Raw genomic sequence first — 20,165 nt, 5'->3', positions numbered from 1 at the left:
CGAGTCTTTTATCCGGGACAACGAACTTGCTTTCGCTCTAACTGCGCGAAGCGAGTTCTCGAGCCTTTCGAGCTCTCTGTGGAGATGAAACGCGGCGGGCGGCGCAAAAGATGCCGAGAAAAGATCTCAGGCGAAAGCGAATCAAAACTACGAAAGGGAGACACCCCTGCGAGAGACGATGACGATAGTACCGCAGCGACTGAAACCCCGCCAGAAACTGGTTAGAGAACGCACTCTCGGCCATTTTTTGCATGAACGCAGCGTATATTTGACGCCAACTAACGGTTTTCCGCCTTCGACATCCCACGCAAATGGCGTCGTTTTTTTTGGCGGGGGCGGAGCACCGAGCCACAGATTGACCAAACAGAGTCACACGCTCGTCATTGCGTCCTCACTTCTGAAGCTTTATTATTTCTAGACGATGTGGCGACGCCTCCTGCTGAATATTCTCGAGAAAAAGGAGCTGCGGATTTACGCGGTATGCGTACGGCACTAAAAGCGGCGGCTACTATTTAGAAGGCTGTGTTTGAATCCTGTTTGCGTTGAGCAGAGTCTTCGGCGACAGAAGCATTGGGCGAAGCCAGTGGAATGGGCAGGGGACCACCTGAGAAAGAGGACTCCATGAGTTCTCATGAAGCAAAAGGGGCTGCGGAAAATCCCGGTATAATGCAGTCATTTAGATGTCCGCGCGTGCAAAGAGTTCAAAAGTGCGGCTTGTGTTGCAGAGGCAGAAATGTCAGGCAGAGAGAGTGAAATGTCGCTAAAGCGCAGAAAATCTACAGAAAAAGAATTTTCTGCCTCGAAACTTGCCAAGGCTTCTGATTCTGATGCTTCAGCGATCTCAAGAGAGCATAATACCGGTAGTATGGCGTCATGTTGTGTTGTATGCAAAATTGACCTTCTTGTGTAGAAGATTTTAAGAAATGGTTTGAGGAGTTGGGCCTCGAGCAGTACCGCAGAAAATTTGTTGAGGAAGGCTTTGACGATTTAGAGTCATTGGCAGCCGTAAGAGAGTGCGACTTGGAAGAACTGGGAGTCTTGAGGGGTCACAGGCGCAAAATTTTAAACCGAAAGCAGATCGGAATCCCAAGTCAACAGCGGAGTAAGACAAGACCACGTTACTGCAGTATGCGGTGATTCTTGCTAGTAGAGGATGCTAAGCTTGAAGTCAGAAAATGGCTTGAAAGTGCACAATGCGTGCAATACTACAACACTTTCCTTGAAGAAGGCTTTGACGATATCGAGTCTTTATTTCTAATTACAGAGGAAGACTTTACTTCCATGAAAATCAAACTAGGTCATAGGCGAAAGATAATGAGTAGACTGAAGCCCTCGTTGAATTCGCCAGCTTCAGATGCAGGAGGTTTGCTTTCCAATTTACTTATTTTTTTTAAATTATTGTTGGCAGAGAAAGCGGGCCAAAGCGTGTTTTTAGCGCCTGCTTCATACCAAGGGCAGAAGTTAGTCTCCATTATCAGAAGGATGTTGCTGTAATTCTCTTCGCAGGGACCAAGAGCTTTCATTCAACCGAGGGACCTTACTTATGATACTTGAAGAATATCCAGATGGAACTTGCAAGGGAATGGCTAATGGAGAAGAAGGCTTTTTTCCTAAAGCCGTTCTTCTTAAATCGGATTCTGGTACAGATTATATATACAGAAAGGGGGATAGCTATCTTATTTCGAATTTCTAGACAAACGTTTTTCTGATAAGGAGAAAACTGAACAGGAAGAATTGTCTCTACCAATTCTTCCAAAGATTTCTAAATTATCTGGCAGAGCCACAATCAACACGTCAGATGATGAACAAGGGAAGTCTGACGATCACGTCGCGGAGACCAGTGCACATTCAAAAAATCCTAAAACGATTGAAGATCAGGCTGCTGAAAAGGATGAGAGTGATGGAAAAAGCGTCAATCAACCAAGCAGCTCTGCTAAAAGCAGAAGCTCAGACGTTAAAGACTTTCCGAAGACTGGAGAGAAGCGGACCCGCGCAGTTCAAATTTGTCGTCCCGCCAAGGACCTCTACGTAACAGAAGACGGGACACCTGTTGATCCTCCGGTTGATGAAAACTTTGAAAGGACTCAGAAACGGTCGGAAGAGTCAAGCACAGGAGAGGCTGAACATCAGAAACGTTATGTAGTGGCTGGCGAGAAAGATGTTTCCAGCCCTGCAAAAAAGGCAGCAACTAGTGAAGGCAAATTAGACAGGAGCGACGATGACGCGAGCGATGAAGAGTTCGAGAATGCAACCGAAGGTTCAACTGTTGACGGTGACATTAATTTAAGAGAGAAAAATGCGTAAGTTGGTTTGCGCGCGCGTGTAGTCCTTGTCTGTCGCGATTTTCGAGCTTTTTTAGGCCAACGCCTGGTGTTGCCGTGACCTTTAACGCAATACTTCATCCTGAGTGGCAGTTGAAGGATGATCAAGAGGTCTGCATACGGTTTGGTATTACTGAACTTGGAGCCTGGAAGTGGGATGCCATCACAATGGCCGTTACTCGAACAATGTAAGGATACAGAGTTGTCTGTCTGTCTGTCTGTTTTGCGTTACTTGTTTTTAGAAAAACAACTCAAGGAGCGGAGTTGCTTCAGCTGACGGGCAATTTTGTTCTCCCTATTCATTGCACTACGAAAGCGATTCCCTACAAATACATAGTTTGTGCAAAAAAGAGGAAGAAAAAGGGTAAAGTTGACTACGAACACGAATACGAGTTTCTGAAAAAAGGTCGCGACGGAAAGACCGTCAATCGTATTCTCTTGCTACCAAAAAAACATCATGGCTCTGAAAAAGGCAGGAAATAAACGGGCGTTTTATAATACTTCAAAACATTTTCTTTAGGCTTTTTTGTTAAATATGACGACGTAATTCGGAGGAAAAGGGGCCTGGGAGGGCAAATTTGGCATGCGTTTTTTGGGTCCAACTCGCGTGACGTTGATAGACGAGAAGTGGCCATAAGAGAGCTGTTGCCAAGATGGTCTGGCTTTTATTGCAGTGATGTCTCTGGCATCAAATTGACTTTCATGACGGCGGACATGGCCCTTGCTGATCTAGCTGACGTCATTGAGCAACTAGAGTTTCTCCGTGTCAAAGACAATTTGGATTATCTGCCACCTCATACGTGGAAAGTAAAGGGACTGGACGTTGCCAAGGTATCAAATATAAAGCGTCGCTTTTTGTTTTCACCAGTTTCTTTCTAAGATTCTTGCCAGCATTCTTAAACCAAAAATCGCGGAATTGGGCACAGTGAAACTTCTAGACGCGAGAAAGGCATCGGATAGGCTCGTTTCAGCAATTGCAATCGCTATTGTTTTCAAAGACTTCGAGTTGGGCGTCTCATTTTCACCTTCCGGTTTGGATCTTCGGCACTGGCATTCACTGTCACGCGCTTTAGCGCTGCAGCCCGACGTTGATAATCGCACCTGTGGATCTCTGAAAATTGTCAAAGAAAATTTTTCGGATACAAGGTTAGCAGTCCATTAGCGGCTACTTAAATAGAAAAAGAATTGCTTTAAATTTGGTCTCTTTTAGACGTGTCTTAGACGCTGTTCGTTATGTCTGTCGTACTCTTTGTGATACAAAGCAGCCAAGTTATCACTGGGTGTTCGCTGTGCCGCTGTATCACTTTCTATCCGATCTCGCCGAGCCTTTTTTACTGCCGCAGCGACTTAATTGGAAGGAGAAGGAGTGGTGGGGTTTTGATAAGGAGCTAGACAATGCTCTTCGCCCATACCGACTGCGAGGAAAGTCAGAAGAGTAAGAGACTTACTTCTTTATTTTTTATACTCTAATAGACCGCTTCTAGACTCGCCGAAGAGCAAGAAGCGCTGCTGCCTCTGATTTTGCTTGATCCGTTGCTATTGCACGTGATTATGTGCGTATCGCCAGTAGAAGACTTGAGAGTGTGGAATACGTTGTCAAAAGTTGGCGAAACTGTTGTTGCTTTAGTGAAAAAGATTAGACATGGAGCAGAAATCCGTACGGAGTCAACGGTGAGACTCGCTTCGCGCAATTAAACAGATACCAATTGCGTGATGGTTTTGTAGAAGTCTATATTTCACGATTTACTTGAGCTACTATTGAGCGACGTTGAAAAGGCGAAAACGTACACTTCTGTGCAGTTTTTAAGTTCTGTACTTTTATTTGGATCTTTACTTTAGAGAGTCGAGTTTGGATTTAACCAATGCATCTACTGGCCTTCAAGCAAGCATTGAGTTGCTGCGTACGATGCGCACTCGTTTGCAGAGATCCAGGAAGGAGACATATCGAAGACTTGTTGACCTGATTTTTAGCTACATCAGCATATCGGATAACAAAGAAGCGGCCACCGGGTGTCATGAGTTGCATGGCCCAGTGACTAGAAGCAAAACAACTAAAGAGGCTGCTGCTTGGGAGGAAGTGTTGCGCGATGCAGCTGGTGAGGTAGTAAACTGGATTTCTTCGACTTCTTCGACTGATCGATCTGACACGACCTTGCGTTCTGAGATTGAAGCAAGTTTACAGTGGTATTTAATAATTAATGTAATTCTATTCCTTTTATCTTGTAGCTATGGATTTACATGTTTAATGCCGACATTTTAAAGCCAGAAATGGCGAAGTGTTGGTGCGACGCACTTCTTCAAAAGCTGAAAGAAAAATTGGAAGAGGTATTGAATGATTAGCATGCCTAATTAGCCTTGCGCCTACCTACCGTCTTCTTTACAGTGTAGCAGCAGTGTAGTGTTGAAAACGGTTAGTTTGCTTCAGCAATCCGAACTTCACCCTTCGTTAAAGGATTGTTTCATTCAAAGATCCCAAGCCGCTGTAAAAGAACTGGTAAATTCTAGTTTGGTTTCAAATTATCCCTCCTGTCGTTTCGGTGATTAGGCAAAGAATAAACATGAGACTGCTGAGCATGAGACTGCCTTCAACAGTCTTTCAGCGACGGCTAAGAGCGTTGGAGAAGCTTCGAGGCAGGCTATTGAACTTCTAAAAGAAATGCTCGTTTTGAATTCGCCAGCGGAACAATCTTCTGACAGTCATTGGCTTTCCTGCCTGTTCGACTGGCCTCTCTGGGGACAGTATTTTCGCTACTCTGGTAGGGTTCGAATCGTTGCCCTATAGTATAATGACAGGATTGCTTGCCTTTCTAGCTGAGCTTTTTCCTGAGAGCGAGTCGATCCCTTTCCGAACTCTTAACCGAGCAAAAAAAGTTATCAAGAAATTCGCGATTGGCGTAACGAATGCTCGGGTTTCTGTTGCGGATTTTGAAATTGTTCAGAAGCATCGAAATCGTTTTCTGCAATTTTGTCAGCTGCTCGATGAGGAAAATCCCATTGGTAACGAGTTGGAAAATAATGTTGCTGTCGCTTTGACAAAACGCGAAGAAGAGATGCAGCATTTCAAAAAAGAAAAGAATCTGGTTTTGAGTTTTGTCAACGTTTGCCAATCTTTGGGGAAAAGTAAGTACTTCTTTGTCGCAGTATATGTTTAACATATAGTTTCTCTTCAGTGGCTCTAGACGATCTGCAGAATCAATTAAATCGAGACCTGTCTGACGCGCTTATTTCTTCTCTCGTCAAGCGAACTGAAGAGGATTTGACTGATGTTGTCTATTTTTCGCTTCCTCGCGAAATTGGCCAGTACATAGAACCTTTGAACCGACTTCAGCCGAGCCTCATTTTCGAACAGTTGTGGTGCGATAAAAGAAATCTGGTGCACCGAAGGAACGATGAGGATGCCGCGGCGCTGCCCATGACTTTGGACGACTTAGTGCAGCAAGTTATAGAACCGGTGTTTGGGCTGTGGGACAAGATAAGCGAAAGGGTCAAAGAAGGCGTCATCAGCTTGAACGAAGTGAAGAAGCACTTCAAATTGGTCTCTGGAGACCGTGAAAAGCTTAAAGCGGAATTGAAACTAATGGAAAGATCAGAACGCGCTCGCGGCGCCAAATGGGTGAAGCAACGCGTGGATCAGATTTGTTTGTATAGCACTCTAAGCAAGGCTGTCGACGCAGCCAAAGCTATGATCCGTGTGCGCGATCAACTGAGCGTTTCCAACACCTTTCTTGCTGTTGTTGAAATTGCTAATCAGGTACTGTAGTGGCTTTCAATGACTGCCTAACACACGCGTTTATACTTTTTTGTAGGACTCTGAAGATTTTCATCGGCGGCCTCTGTCATCCATGACTCGCAAAGTAGTCTCCGCAGGGAAATTTCTCGCTGACATGACTACAAAACAGATTCAATGTCTGCATCAGTTTGCTGACTGTGGCCCCCTCATAAAGTGGGTTAGAGAAGAGATCAAAGGTAGAAAGCCGTTTTTAGTAGAGCGCACGTCATGCATTTGACACTTCTCTTACAGAATGGAAAGAACTCGAGACCTTCGTTGAGTTGGCCGGCACCAGATCCAGTGCTGAAGGGGACTTCGAAGCGTTCAAAGTGGCTCATCTTAGGGCTGCTTGTGCTGGATTCGCTCCTCTTCTCTTCAACTTAGATGAAGATGTAGATCTGGATCAATTTTTAAAAGCTTGCAGATCTGTATTCGACAAACTTGCGGGCGACCAACAAATTCCGCAGAAGTGGCGTGACACCCAAAAGTACCTCGGCGATTTCAAAATTATGAAAGAGTCTCTGGGCTCGGTCGAATTGTCGTCGTTTTCTCAAGTTGAAGTCATCAACTCGCGGGGTCGGTACACTGTCGGCGGTACTGCAGGAGACGTGAGAGATTGCATATCTTTGGAAATAAAGCCGTTACCGACCGAAAAGAGTGGTGCACGAAAGACATTCAATCTCGGCGACTTGCAGGATCTTCAAAGCAAACTTATTCTCATATCCGGTCACGGCAGTGAACGGCAGAGCGAAGTCAATGTGTTCGTAAGCACGCTGGACAAGATTACGCGCCTTGCTCTGAACTTGGTAGCTCTTTTCAAGGCTGGTCACGTCAAGTACTTGACGTGGAAGAAGGTGTTTGACTGCGTTTCGCCCTTGACGCAAAGTGATGATGACGTAAACGCGTCAGCATTAGAACGACTTCTAAAAAAAATGAGCGAATTTGAAGAGGAAATGAACTCCGATCTCAAAGAGTGGAAAGAAAAAATGTTGAAAGTCCGTTCAAACTTCTACTATCTGAACTACTTCACAACATCGCAACTTCTGTTACTTGAAAAACACCTCGGGAGACTGGCTCAGGACCGAGAGCATGAATTGCGCAATTTCGTGTATGGACTACTCGAGTGCATCAAGCCGAACATCAATACTGAAGATGTCGAAGTGGCAATGAGAAGAGCGTGCTTGAAGCCATCGCGACGACAGCCTTCTTTACCAATGGACGTTGACCGTAGTTTGTTTGCCGGAGAAAGGGAAGGGCTCTCCCTAGATCACGCTTCGCTTGGCGGTGATTTTTCGAGCTTCGGCCGTGACGTTTCGGCTGGGGAAGGTTTGAGATTGAGCGGACTGCAGACAGACGTCACCGACTTCGGGAGGTCGGAGCCAATGAGCGTCGAAGCGGCTGGATGGAGTCTGCCACGACAGTCTATCGTTGAAACGGATCAGGATATTCCGGTTTTCAACGTGGACAATCCTAAGTACTTATCGCTGGAAACGCTTGGCAAGTTCCTTCAAAATCTGGCTCAAAGTGCATCTCATCCGCCATCGCGATCATTTCCAATGAGTCAACTAGAAGTCGGATGTCCGAATTTGATTGTCGTACCTCGATCCGAATTGATTCCCGCAGCTTTGCAGCTGTACATGTCAGACCCGCTTCTTCCACTTCCGTCGGCCGACGAAGTCCTGCTCTGCTCATCGACCACGACGTTTGAAGCGGTTTCATTGTTTTGGAGACGAGCCATCAAAGATCCTAGTGAGAGTCGTTTGTTCTGTTTAGTCGGCGCCGATCGTCTGAGTTACGAAGTGAGCCGAGAAGCCTTCGATGAGCTTTTCAGGCTCAGCCAAGGTCTCTCCGGTCAGCGTGGCGAAAACTATCGCTTGGTCGTGATTTGCGCCGCAGAAAACGAAGACAAATCGTACATGATCTCGGCCCTGGATCAGCAGAGGAGATTACCTTTGCCCTGCCCGTCGCCTCAGGAGGTGCAGTCGTATTTGAAGACTCAGTTTCAACGTGGCCCGGCCGGATTGAGAATGCGCACCGCGACGCGTGCGATGTGGACCCCCGCCGCGCGGGAACTGGACCACGAGCAGTGCTGCGTTCGCGTCGTCTATTCGACTCGAGCCGGCGTCGGAAAGTCGCTATTTATCGGTCGCATGAGTGAAAAACTTGTCGATATCCCGAACAACAAACAGGCTAGAAGCTACGCAGCAAAAGGCGGCGATCCGCTGACAAAAGTTATTATTCCGCTTCAAGAATTGTCTGTCGATACTGATGATATACTGGAGACGCTGAAGCCTGCCTTTCCTCATCCTGAACAAGCTCTATCAAGACTTATTCATATAGACATATCTTCGTCCGTTCGAAACGGACTCGAAGAATTTCTTTTCAATCTCTTGGTTCTCGGTCAAATAACCGATTCCAAAGGCCGAATTTGGCGTCGACGACTGACCGACATGTACGTTCTTGAATGTACGTGGTCCGAAGATCAGAACACCGTGATAAAAAACGCTTTAACAAAAGAAGGTCAGAGGCACATACCGTTTGAATACTTTCTTCCTGCAATTCCACGTGGATCGCCTAAAGAAGCTCTGGAGCTACTTCAACAGCGCAAAAATCCCACGATCGAGGATCCGTCTTTGGATAAGAGAGAATTTGGGAATTCGAACTTTCAACGTGCATTTCAGTATCTCGTGCGATTTATCAAAGGCGAGAATCTCGATCCATTTGTGTTCAGACCTGGGACGACCGAAGGAACGCCCCCAGTATGCTTAGAGACTCTTCTGACTCATTGCGGCGTGTCGAGTCCGTCCTGGGCAATACTCCGTCACTTCATCAATTTTTTGAGCAATCAACTTCGCGACTGCGAACAAAGCGATTTTTGCAATCCCCTGGCCTACGGCGAGGATTTGCCTGGTTTCAAAAATTTTGTCATGAAATTAATAATTAGAATGTCCCGTGACTTTTCAACTCCGTCACTGAGCGCCAATTTGACCAGAATGGAAGCCGCCGGCAATTTGAAGCAGTACCAACTTCGTCGCAGATGGGAGCACAGTCCACATCCCTATCTGTTCTTCAACGAGGATCGACACGCGATGACGCCCATCGGTTTGCAAATCACCCGAGATGGCAACTTGATTAATCCCCTAACGGCGGCCCTGCTCGACGAACAGATCATGACTCGAGAACTCAGTACGGCTCTTTACACTCAAGGGTTTCGACTGCAAGAAAACTACGAAGAGTGGCCGAAAGAAAGGAAAATCGCTGCTCTGTGCAATGTAATGGGACTTCCTTGCCAGGGAGATCCAGATCCTAGTTACGAGCTTACATCCGATAATGTGATTAAAATTCTCGCCATCCACATGCGATTCCGCTGCGGCATTCCGGTAGTGGTCATGGGCGAAACCGGTTGCGGAAAAACGCGTCTCATACGATACATGTGCTCGTTGCAGGCGCAGAGCACTGGCGCTCAGAACATGTTCCTGATGAAAGTACACGGCGGAGTAACTCGAAAAAATATTATTCAAACAGTTCAACAAGCAGACGTTCGCGCTCAAGAAAACGCTCAGATCGGTGTTAAAACGGTGCTCTTCTTTGACGAGGCAAATACGACGGACGCCGTCGGCTTGATAAAGGAAATTATGTGTGACAGACGCGTCAACGGTCATCCGATTCGCGGTCTCGGCTCTGACCTCCACGTTATTGCTGCGTGCAATCCCTACAGGAAACATACGAACGAAATGATTCAGAAGTTGGAGTCCGCTGGTCTGGGTTACCACGTGCGCACTGGCGATACGGAAGATCGTCTTGGGGACATTCCTCTGCGGCAGTTGGTTTACCGAGTTCATCCGCTTCCAGAGAGCATGAAGGCGCTAGTGTGGGATTTTGGTCAGCTCAATTCGGTCGCAGAGAGGCTATACATTCGTCAAATCGTCGCACGGCACGTTCATAGTGGATCGCTTCCCGACGCGCCTGACCTCATTGACGTTGTTACGGCTGTTCTTGCCGCGTCCCAATCTTACATGCGAGATCGCGAAGACGAGTGCAGTTTCGTAAGCCTTCGGGACGTTGAGCGAGCTATGATGGTTATGGTGTGGTTTTACAAGCTAAACGCAGTCCTCGATCCTTTCATGAGAAGGAAATACGACGAGCGAAAAGCAAAGAGCGGTGCCGTTGCGCCTTTGGATCCTCTCACGCGTTCTCTCGTTCTTGCGCTTGGCGTAAGCTATCAGGCCAGGCTTCAGGAACGAAAGCAGTTCCGTAGTGCCATCAGTCGTCATTTTAGAGCTCCTTGCGCACTGTCCGGGGCTGCCCAGATGAGACAAGAGATAAACTTCTGTCAGGCGGTCTTTCTGGACGAATTAGAACTACCGCCGAAAATTGGTCGTAACCACGCTCTCAAAGAAAACGTTTTTATGATGGTCGTGTGCATCGATTTGCGAATTCCTCTTTTTCTCGTCGGAAAACCGGGGAGCTCGAAATCTCTGGCAAAAGACGTCGTGAAGAATGCAATGAGAGGCGATCTTTCGAACAGCGAACTGTACAAGAAGTTGAAACAAGCTCACATGGTTTCGTATCAGTGCAGTCCTCTTTCGACGGCTGATGGAATTATCAGCACATTCAGCCAATGTCAAAGAATGCAGAAGGAAAACGACTTGGAGCGATTCGTCGCTTGTGTCGTGCTGGACGAAGTCGGATTGGCAGAAGATTCGCCTCGTCTTCCTCTGAAGGCTCTCCATCCTCTCCTTGACGACGGAACAGCAGGAGCGGATAATGACGGTGAAGAAGGTACTTTCACGCCAGCAGTTCCTAGATGTAGAGTACCGTTGAGAAAAAATTTAGGCACCTCGGAGAAACGATTCCCCCTTCCCACTCACTCCTTCCTCCGGTTAGATACAGCGGGCCTTTTTTTGCTGACCCAGCGTACTTCCGTCACTATATATGCTTTCGCATCTCGCGTCCCATCAAATTTTAAGTGGTCTTTTTAAGAGTCCCCTTCAAGCCTTCACCGTTTGCAATGCAATTTTTGTAGAGTATCTATTAGGCATAGTAAACTTTCAAACGGTACTGTACCTAGTTATTAGGGTTCCAAGTGTTATTTCGAAGCGGTTTTGATTTTTTTATTTTAAGGCAAAGCATCAAATCGTGTTGCTTTTGTTGGCATCTCCAACTGGGCTCTGGATCCGGCGAAAATGAACCGTGGAATTCTTGTCCAGCGGGAAATGCCCTCTAGTCATCAGTTGGTTGTCAGCGCTCGCGGGATTTGCAGCACAGACGAAGCGACCCAGCTTTTACTAGAGCCATTCATCCCCGGGATGGCGAAAGCTTACTTGGAAATTTACAACAGTCGTGACAGAGAAAGGGAGTTCTTTGGCTTGCGAGACTTTTACAGGTATGTACGTGTAGTGTAATCGAATTGAATTTCTTGTAGCATTGATAGCGTTGTTCTTCTGCAGCCTCGTAAAGATGATCTTTTCTTTTTGCAAAATTACGGAATCGCCTCCTCGCAGCGGTCAGCTACTTCACGCAATTCGACGCAATTTTGGCGGATTGGACTCCAAAGTCAATCCAGAGACGATCTTTTTCAATCATCTGCAAGTCGACGACAAGAACGCGACTGACAAGTTAAAGCTCGACAGCAGTCCTGCAGGTCTAATACGAGCCAATCTGAGCAATGCCGGGCAGCAAGACTCGGAAGAAAGTCGTTACCTACTTTTACTGACAGAAAACTACGCGGCACTGACAATCGTCCGTCAACGATTTCTTGTCGGCGACGAGGATCCCGTAATCATTTTCGGCAGTAGCTTTTCGAAAGATCAAGAGTACACTCAGATTTGTCGCAACATCAATCGCGTGAAAGTGTGCATGGCTACGGGGCGTACCGTCGTTCTCCTCAATCTCGACAAATTGTACGAAAGCCTTTACGACGCTTTGAATCAGTACTACGTCTATCACGGTGGTCAGCGTTTTGTCGACTTGGGGTTGGGAAGCCATCGCGTCAAATGTCAAGTGCATCGGAAATTTCGTCTCATTTTGATTGCTGATCGAGAAGCCGTCTACAAGGACTTTCCCATTCCTTTGATTAATCGCATGGAAAAGCACTTCCTCGCAATGTCGTCTATTCTGACTCATCAACAGCAGCGAATCGTCAAAGCCATCGATCAGTGGGTGAAAGACTTTTCTGAAGTAGAGCAGTTCGGTTTTCGGGAAGAGCGAAAAAGAGTTCCGTTCAAGCCGGGTGACGCCTTCGTCGGTTATCATCCGGACGCCGCCGCAACAATCGTTCTACGCGTCTGCCGTCGTCTTGCCGAGCAGCAGCGTGGAAGAAACGAAATGGATTTGGGCGAGGAGAACGACGATTTGGACGATACGCTGTTGAACGAGTCGCTTCGCACTCTGATGGAGTGCGCCGCACCGGACGCTGTCGCCCGTTTGCAAGTGTCCCGCCTTCGCACTAAAGCGTCCGTATGGTGGGACATCTATTTCAAGGAGCAGAAGCACTCCAGTTTGGCTGACTACCTTTACAGCCAGTTGAAAAGGGAGAGAGGAAGTCAGTTGATTCAGGTTACCACTCATTCAAGGCTTCTGGCAAGGGAGAACGTTATAGAGCTGGATAATCACATAAATCTGTCTACAACATGTATCTCTTTGCAACAGTTTGATACAGAGGAACAGTTCTGTTCTCGCGTCTCAGCGTTCTACTCCCAGGCGGACGACTTGAACAGTGTGTTACTGGTTCTGTGCGAGTCGGGCGACGTCAACGGAGAACTGGTCGCCTGTGCTCGATATCTGGTGCAGGAGTGTCGCGAAAATGCCTTCAGCAAGCGCGAAGAGGACGGCCTTCAACCCGTGTCGAGACACATCGTCTTTATAATTCATTTGCCTCGCGTTGCCGGTGGCTGCTTCGTTGGATTTCAGGGCGGAGCTTGGACCGAAGTTCACATTGACGACTTGCGACCTGCTCATCACGCCAAACAGCTTTCTATAACGTCTCTAGTGGGTCGAAAATTGAGCACGTTGCTGGGAGACGTCGAGAAGGGGCCCCAATTGGCTCATCATGAATCGTCTGATGTAGAAATGACTGAAATTGATCAAGAGACGCCGGCATTAGGCGTTGAAGACATGGAAGTCGAGGAAGCTGTCGAGCCTTCACCAAGAGTCCGTTTGCCAGCAAGCGAAGAATCTATTCTAAGTGCCGCAGTTCTTTTCCGTTCCTGCGTGCACGCAGCGACTAGTCGCTTGGACGATCCCGCCGGATCAGCGCTCGAAGCAGCCAACATGCGTCTTACTCTTCTTCTCCGTCTCATACCCGAAGACGAGACGTCGCTCACTGGCGTTCCAGGCTTCTACGTCGAGCTCAAGAGAAGAGTAATCAAGCTTCTTATCGAGAGAGAGGAACGCGCTGGCGAGGAGAACGCTCGCGAGTGGATGAAAAACGAAGCTCTCAGTCAGAATAGCATTCAAGCGGGCGGCACTTTCCGTCATTCGCTTTGGCTTAAAATCGTCAACGTCGTCACGCCCATTCTTGCCGAACTAATTGCGTTCGTTGACGTCGATTCGAATCTGCTTTTGTTGCAGGAAACGGCTCACGGAGTCTCTCATTGGATTGGCGAACTTTGGTTGAAACTCTTTGCGAGCTCCCAATTGACTCCGTTGCGTTATGAAGAGTTCCTTTCGCCGACCCAGCAAGAGCCGAGACATCGCGTTCTAGTCAAAGGATCCGGACATCACGATCACGTCTTCCAGGCGAACTTTCCGTTTTCGAGACTGATCAAAGACGAAGTGGATGGAATGATAGAGGAAGCGAGACTTCTTGCAGGTAAGTGTAGTCAGGAATGGATACTTGTGAAGAATAATTCAGTTTCACTTTCAGATCGAGAGCGAGGTCGCCTTGCCGACGCTCTGCAGAGACTGTTTGACGTCTCTTCTATGGCAAAAATACTCCGAAGTGTTTCGGTGAAAAGCGAAGAAGAAATGGCCAAACTTTACTTGCACGATTTTGTTCATATGGTTCACAATCCAAAGGGAGCAGAGGACTTTGAAGTAACGTAAATTTTTCGACGTGCCTTTTTTAATTATTTTTGTATTTCTAGCTCGTTTTCAACGCCATTCTGAGCGGATTCAACGAGATGACGCAGACATCTACAGAACAAGACGTTCTGACATTGGAAGATGCTCCTCCTGTCCGCCTTCTTACAATTCCGACTATTCATGCTGCTTACGAAGCCGTCAAGCTTCGTCTTAACCGATACTCCGAACTTACAGTATTGGATAAGACTGTTCTCCCAACTGTTTATCAGCAGCTTGGCTCAAGAGCAGGAGATAAAATGGTTAGGGTTGATGATAGCGCTATTTATCCTAATAACATCTCTCGTCCGTTTTTCAGACATTGGATACGGTTGCGTTTACCATCTTTCTGGAAAATCTTCAGCCAAAGCCAAACGAATTATCTTTTGAGAAATCGAGACTGACTTGGTTACATCGCGTTCAGGAAGCGAGACCTTGCGTCGAGGCTTGGCTCGCTTTGCCCGTTGAAGGCTTTTCAATGCGAACGGCACTCTGTGGGGAGGCTCGGTATAGTAAAAAATCAGATAACACCCTTTGTATTTTACCGTCCGTTTTAGATCTATTTGGACAAAAATATCCGCCGTTCGTCTCTACTTTGAACACACAAAGGTGATAGGAAGAAGCAGTTTTGCTGTCAGTGCTGGGGAGAATTTATGGAAGGTAAAGTCACGCCCAGAATTTTTGCTCCCGAGTACGTTTACTTACAGTGCTTTGAAACTCACAATCCCGATTTTGGTACTCTTGAGACAATGGAGTTGATTCTTCGATTTTTGAACGAAACTGGTCAGGAATGCTCAGGGAAACTATTCGGGTACGGTACTGTAGTCGTCGATTTCACAGCACACCTGACATTGGGCGTTTCTCTAGTCCAAACGGTGTCGAATGCGTTGTGTGCGAAAACATGTGGAAAGAGCCAGTTGAACTACCGTGCCGTCACATCTTCTGCCTTCAGTGCGTTCGTGACTGGATTACCGAAGAGCGTCGAACTTGTCCCACTTGCAGAGACGTTGTACCACAGCAGTTCGATTTTCGTCCTTCAGAGAAGCTAAAGTTAGTGACGTCCGCATCAATGATCTCACGCCTATCCTTTGCTTCCGTTTCAATTTGTAGCCGAAAAACGTCCAGTTTCGTTAAATTCAAAAGCTGTTGCACAGCCTTCTTCATGGAACTCGTAGCTGTGTACAGTTTCAACGAGAACGCTCGAACGCCACCGCAACGGGATCTTGTTGAGCTTCTCATGAACTTGATCACCCAAAGACGTACAGATAAAGTGGAAACTAGAGCCTTCTCGCCTTTCACCTCTGATGTGATCGACGCAACTCCTACCGTTCGATCGTTTCTCTTGCAGCTCTTACTTCGACAAAGGCATTAAAAGCTGTGTTCTATTCTTTCATTAATTAATCATCAGGCTTTTTCTTAGCGCTCAAGATGCAATGATCCACGTTCACGAATACTTTGAACACACGCGAAGCGCAATCAGGGAGCACGTTCACGGCGACGTTTTCCGGAGATCAGAAGAGGAGCTCGGGGTTATTTTCGTGCAATGTTTTGAGGTATTTCACTCGATTAAATGTTTAAACCCTGACGAGCAATTTCTATAGGATTCTATTACTCGAAGAGCGTCTCAGGCTCAGGACGTTGTCTTTGTTGATCGATTACAGTTTGCAGTGCAGAACCTGCAGACGGATCGACATAGCGTTCCTTATCTTGAAGCCGTCGCTTCTGCTCGCTTCGGCTTGTGCGTGGCAGCTCATGTGATATTGCATCTCATGGATACGGCTGAACCGCCTTTGCATGCCGCAGCTGCCGGTCTTGAATTTGCTAGTCAACTATGCGCTCCTCCATACGACCCACAAATTCTACTTTTTCTGCTAAAACAGCTGGTGAAACGAAGGGGGGCTGACGTACTTAGACAGCTACAGAATGTCTACGAATTGAAGTGGCTAGATGAGCTCGTGCAGCAGCACACTCGAGTAAGTACATAGCGCAAGAACAAAGCGTCGTATCATCTATTCGAACCTTTGGCGTTTCAGAATGATGAAGAGGTCATTCCAGACTATTTAGTTGTGATTGGTGATACGTACAGAGACGTTCGTGAAGGGGTTGCGCGTGCCATTCTTACCGAATCGCAAAATCCTATCGATGCAGCAGCAACTGTACGTAGACTGCGTCTGAAACGATTAGGAAATTCACAAATGCGCTTTTAGACTCTGACTCGTAGAAACGTGAAAAAAAAATGCAGAGCGGTGATACTTCTTCTGGCTTTATATCGCGAAGTAACGATGCGACGAGCGTACGCAGATCGACATATTACGGGAAAGGTAACACCGGTTTCTACTTTTTTTGTCGTCCCTCTCATGCGTCTGTTGTTCTTTGTTTAGATGCACGATCTCTTGCGAGACTATTGCCGTACTTCGCCGAACTTTTCTCCGTGGGCTCGAGAAATTGGAAATCAGCTTCTTACCAACTCGCTAGCAAACTGCAATCTTCCGGTTTTGGTGACTCCTGGACAAAGTCTGCAGACGCGAGCAGCGGCAGCTGTAGCTCTACACGTGCGTCTTGCAATTGAAGCAGCAGGAGAGAATCCTCTTCTGAGACCGTTTCGCTACATGTTGAAGGATCCAGACAGGCTTACTGTAAGGCATCGTAAGAACCCATCGAAGGCGATGTTTAATAAAGCTATATGAAGAGATCTTATATTCCAACAATGCCGGAAGACAATTTTGCGGCGGTGAGGGGAACCGCTCATGGAAATCGCGGAACAACTTGGCACGGTACACTATATCTAAATTGATCATCGTGCATCGCTATTTTGCTAACGGTTTAGAATGCCCTAATGGACATCCCTATTTTATTGATGATGTGAGAGCATTTCCAAAGTCTTTTTTGTTCTAAGGTCTGAAAACATTATTTTAGTGCGGACGCGCAGTTAGGGTTGGAAAATGTTTTTGCGGAGCTGCGATTGGCGGTCTCAAATACCGTTTGCAAGACCAAAACGTTCAAAGACTTCGAGAGTACGTTCACTTTTCGCGTCTGATCTCGTTTCAGGTTTTGATTAATTAACTGCATAGGAACGATACAACTGAAACCGGTCACATTCTCGGTCAAGCAGAAGCGCGATCCGACAACGTTGCACCGGAGCGAGGTCTATCGTCGGCGTGCTGCGCGCTCATTCGCGTTCTTATGCATGCGTCGTTGATGTGGGGGTCGTGTGATATGGTATGAAGGAATTTTTTGAAGCAACTTTCTTTTGATCTGTCGTGTGTTTTTATTCAGCGATTGTCGCACGCCATTGCTCAGATAGTCAAGCCGGGCGTGGCCGTCAATCATTTACCTCAGTTCTTCTGGAATCATTTTGAAAAAGACATGAGAGCGTTCGCTAAAGCGATTGGTCACACGCCAGACGATGCCAGCGTCGTTCTTCACTGGTTTTTGAACACTCTTGTTGTCCAACGACGACAGGGTAGATAGCGTCCATCGTAGGGGTGAAGGAGATCTATATGTATGATTTTCTTTGTTCTCCAGCTGCTGTCGTTGGAGATGGCACTTTGTCATCTAAGGAAGAAAGGCAGGGTTGGGAAGCCGACTTTGCTAGTCGCTGCATTGAACCAGCCTTGCAGGTTTGAGACGTTCCTGTTGCATTGAGTTACTGGCTAGAGCGATCCTTTTCCCAGGAGACGGGAAGAAGCTTCAGAGGATGGTTGGACAGTGTTGTAAACGACGAAAGAGTCGGTTCGTTGACATTATCTGAACTAGACGATAAAAATGTTATGACTGCGACAGGCAATAATCCCCTGATGCGTTGGTTGTACGAAATCGAGGCGCCGCCAGGTGCGGAGTCGCCTGCCTCGCTTTGGCGATATCGAGCTCAGGTCACCGTCGAGCACTTGACGGCTACGTTAGATCGCCAATTTGAAGGAAAACCCGGCGACACGAAGCCCAGAATTCTTAGAGAATTTTTGAGAGAGGTTAGTAGCTATATTTACTTATTGATTGGTTTATTGGGGTTTCTTCTCTAGGAGCGGAACCTTCGGTTTCTTCAATTCTTGCCTCAAATTCTACAGTTACAGCGCATGCTTTTGGAGAAGTTTCACCGCCGGCTTGCAGTGCATGAAGGTGCTACCTTTTCTGTAACCGACTTTCTTCGTCGTCTTCAAGGTGACAGCGATACTGCTAACGTTTGTGAATCTTAATATTCTTCTGAGTTTCAGATCGCGAAAGGCAAGAGTATGCTCCTCTAATTGGAGTCTTTCAACGCGTTTGGGCACATTTGGGACACGAAATTCTCACCCATGGCCGTCTCAAACCGAAGAACGAGGACGAGAAATTAGTGCAGGTCACTGCAAACACGCCCATTGCATTTCTGTTGCCGACGACTACGGGAAAAGGCCGTTGCGCAATGTCGTTGGTGGATTATCTTATCAACTGCGTACACAATGAATTCGTCCCTCGTTTCAGGAATCTCGTTGGACTAAAAGGGTACGGTTATAGTTTTTTTCCTATGCGTACGCTAATTGTTGTTTGCTGTAGGGAAATTCCAACAATCCCTATGAATGAGATCACTCGTGCTCAGCTGATATCTTACGACTTCGAACGAGATTTCTTTCCCCTAGTGCTGGCTCACTGCAACTATTCGTTGGAAGTGGGAAAAGGAAGCGACGTGACGTACGACTTTGCTGCACTTGAACGCCAGTTGATCGATCGGTTTCTAACTGGAAAACCTCGCGTATTGTTTAAGGTACGGGTTCTGTTTTTGTATTGTCGCCCGACTCTAATAGAGACTTGTGTTGTTTAGCCTCATGAATTTATTTTCAGTCAACACGCTCATACCGAAGCATTATTTAGCAAAATAGAACAGAAGATACCACAGGTAAACTGGCTAATCTGTTCAGACCTCCTTGACTGTGATTTTTTCGTAGGAAAAACTGTCTATCGCTGTCTCGAGACAGATAATTAACGAAGTGCGAGATTTGACTCAGGTGTACGGCGTATTGTCCGTACTTGACGTGCTTATCGGCTTCCTCGGTTCGACGGGCGGTGACGGTGAATGTCTCGTGCACGATTACCTTCACAAAACTCTGAAAATGCCGGAAGAGCGTGGAATCGTCAGCGCGAAGGCGCGCCAGTATTGTCGCTTGAAGCACACACTGTCGTTGTGGCGACTCCTGATGGTGGAGAAAGGGAAAAGGCTCGTTCTGAGTCACAGAGTAATAATATACTTACAAGTAGTCGCGGGTGCTGCGTGCACAGTTACACCGTTTCTGTGTAGGATCCTTTCGAGGATTTTCCTGATGCGTACAAGGAAGACATGGATCCCGATTTAAAACGTCGTCTTGTGGATTCTCTACGGAGGATCGATCTAGACTCTTTCATGAACGACCTGGTCCAGTTGGCCTGGCTTGAAGTGAAAAACAAGATCGAGACCCAGGGCTTGGAAGAGTATTCGTAAGTTAATTACGGGAGGAAATAGCGTCAAGTAAATGTTGCATGATTTTTTGTAGTCTTTGTGATGCCTTGGAAGAATGGTGCTATTCAAAGTTGAGGGGTCTACGCGACATTCCCGAAGACGTGCAATTGCGCCATTTGATGCAGTGTTGGAGCGCTGCTGTTGAACTCCAGGCTAGCCTGGAACGGCAGTAGGAATGGCATCGAAAATCTTGCTGTTGCTTGCTACATGTTATCGTTGTCTGTACATCTGTTTTTTTAGTTTCCCGTGAATGACTTACCTTCTTGTTAGCGTAAAATCTTTCCCGCTTTTTTGTGTGTTTTTGTAGTATCCTTTGATTGAGTTCTAAATAGTAACACTTCTTTCATTAGGCATGCGAGCGGAGAAGCCGCGCAGCACGTGGGCCATCGCAAGCAGAAAGAAATGGCCGCTTACCCGCACTCCTTCGTTCTCATGTTACGTTCTGGCAACAAACTGAACAAAATTGAAGGAGTTGATCTGTTCAGATTTTGCGCAGTAGTCTAAAATTTTCGAGAACCTATCGTGGAATTATTGGTAGAATCAAATA

General features: G+C 46.8%; 1 protein-coding gene across 3 annotated transcripts; it reads left to right on the top strand.

The window, feature by feature from the left end:
• The first annotated feature begins 24 nt into the window (after window positions 1-24).
• LOC136183584 (E3 ubiquitin-protein ligase RNF213-like) lies at window positions 25-19,971 on the top strand. 3 transcript variants are annotated; one of them, XM_065970280.1, is made up of 53 exons: window positions 25-220; window positions 419-478; window positions 551-661; window positions 726-860; window positions 914-1,102; window positions 1,148-1,363; window positions 1,409-1,460; window positions 1,507-1,640; window positions 1,694-2,300; window positions 2,360-2,509; window positions 2,564-2,793; window positions 2,842-3,152; window positions 3,202-3,467; window positions 3,532-3,756; window positions 3,806-3,992; window positions 4,047-4,105; window positions 4,161-4,491; window positions 4,548-4,646; window positions 4,705-4,815; window positions 4,867-5,077; window positions 5,133-5,441; window positions 5,492-6,072; window positions 6,128-6,287; window positions 6,343-10,872; window positions 11,215-11,476; window positions 11,541-13,903; window positions 13,958-14,127; window positions 14,178-14,414; window positions 14,471-14,658; window positions 14,709-14,811; window positions 14,859-14,962; window positions 15,019-15,201; window positions 15,262-15,516; window positions 15,572-15,704; window positions 15,753-16,124; window positions 16,185-16,307; window positions 16,359-16,472; window positions 16,533-16,787; window positions 16,841-16,925; window positions 16,979-17,013; window positions 17,068-17,165; window positions 17,223-17,370; window positions 17,428-17,614; window positions 17,677-17,771; window positions 17,826-17,883; window positions 17,935-18,119; window positions 18,171-18,309; window positions 18,363-18,630; window positions 18,682-18,889; window positions 18,947-19,021; window positions 19,071-19,358; window positions 19,421-19,596; window positions 19,653-19,971. In XM_065970280.1, the coding sequence occupies exons 1-53, from the start codon at window positions 85-87 to the stop codon at window positions 19,789-19,791; spliced, it is 16,446 nt and encodes a 5,481-aa protein (XP_065826352.1). In that variant the 5' UTR covers window positions 25-84; the 3' UTR covers window positions 19,792-19,971. The 3 variants fall into 3 exon arrangements, with proteins under 3 accessions (XP_065826352.1, XP_065826351.1, XP_065826350.1); XM_065970279.1 differs by having other exon boundaries at window positions 911-1,102; window positions 1,151-1,363; XM_065970278.1 differs by having other exon boundaries at window positions 911-1,102.
• Window positions 19,972-20,165: the final 194 nt, after the last annotated feature.

Source organism: Oscarella lobularis, chromosome 2 (genome assembly GCF_947507565.1).
Source record: "Oscarella lobularis chromosome 2, ooOscLobu1.1, whole genome shotgun sequence".
NCBI lineage: Eukaryota > Metazoa > Porifera > Homoscleromorpha > Homosclerophorida > Oscarellidae > Oscarella > Oscarella lobularis.
This window is presented reverse-complemented; position numbering and strand designations above follow the sequence as displayed.

What these genes read in the sequence shown, in the direction of transcription:
- LOC136183584 (XM_065970278.1), top strand. Translation starts at nt 85, where the DNA reads ATGAAACGCGGCGGGCGGCGCAAAAGATGCCGAGAAAAGATCTCAGGC. An exon ending in GACGTTGAAAAGGCGAAAAC is followed by an intron (nt 4,106 to 4,160) that starts GTACACTTCTGT and finishes TCTTTACTTTAG; the next exon opens with AGAGTCGAGTTTGGATTTAA. An exon ending in TGTAAACGACGAAAGAGTCG is followed by an intron (nt 17,884 to 17,934) that starts GTTCGTTGACAT and finishes TGACTGCGACAG; the next exon opens with GCAATAATCCCCTGATGCGT.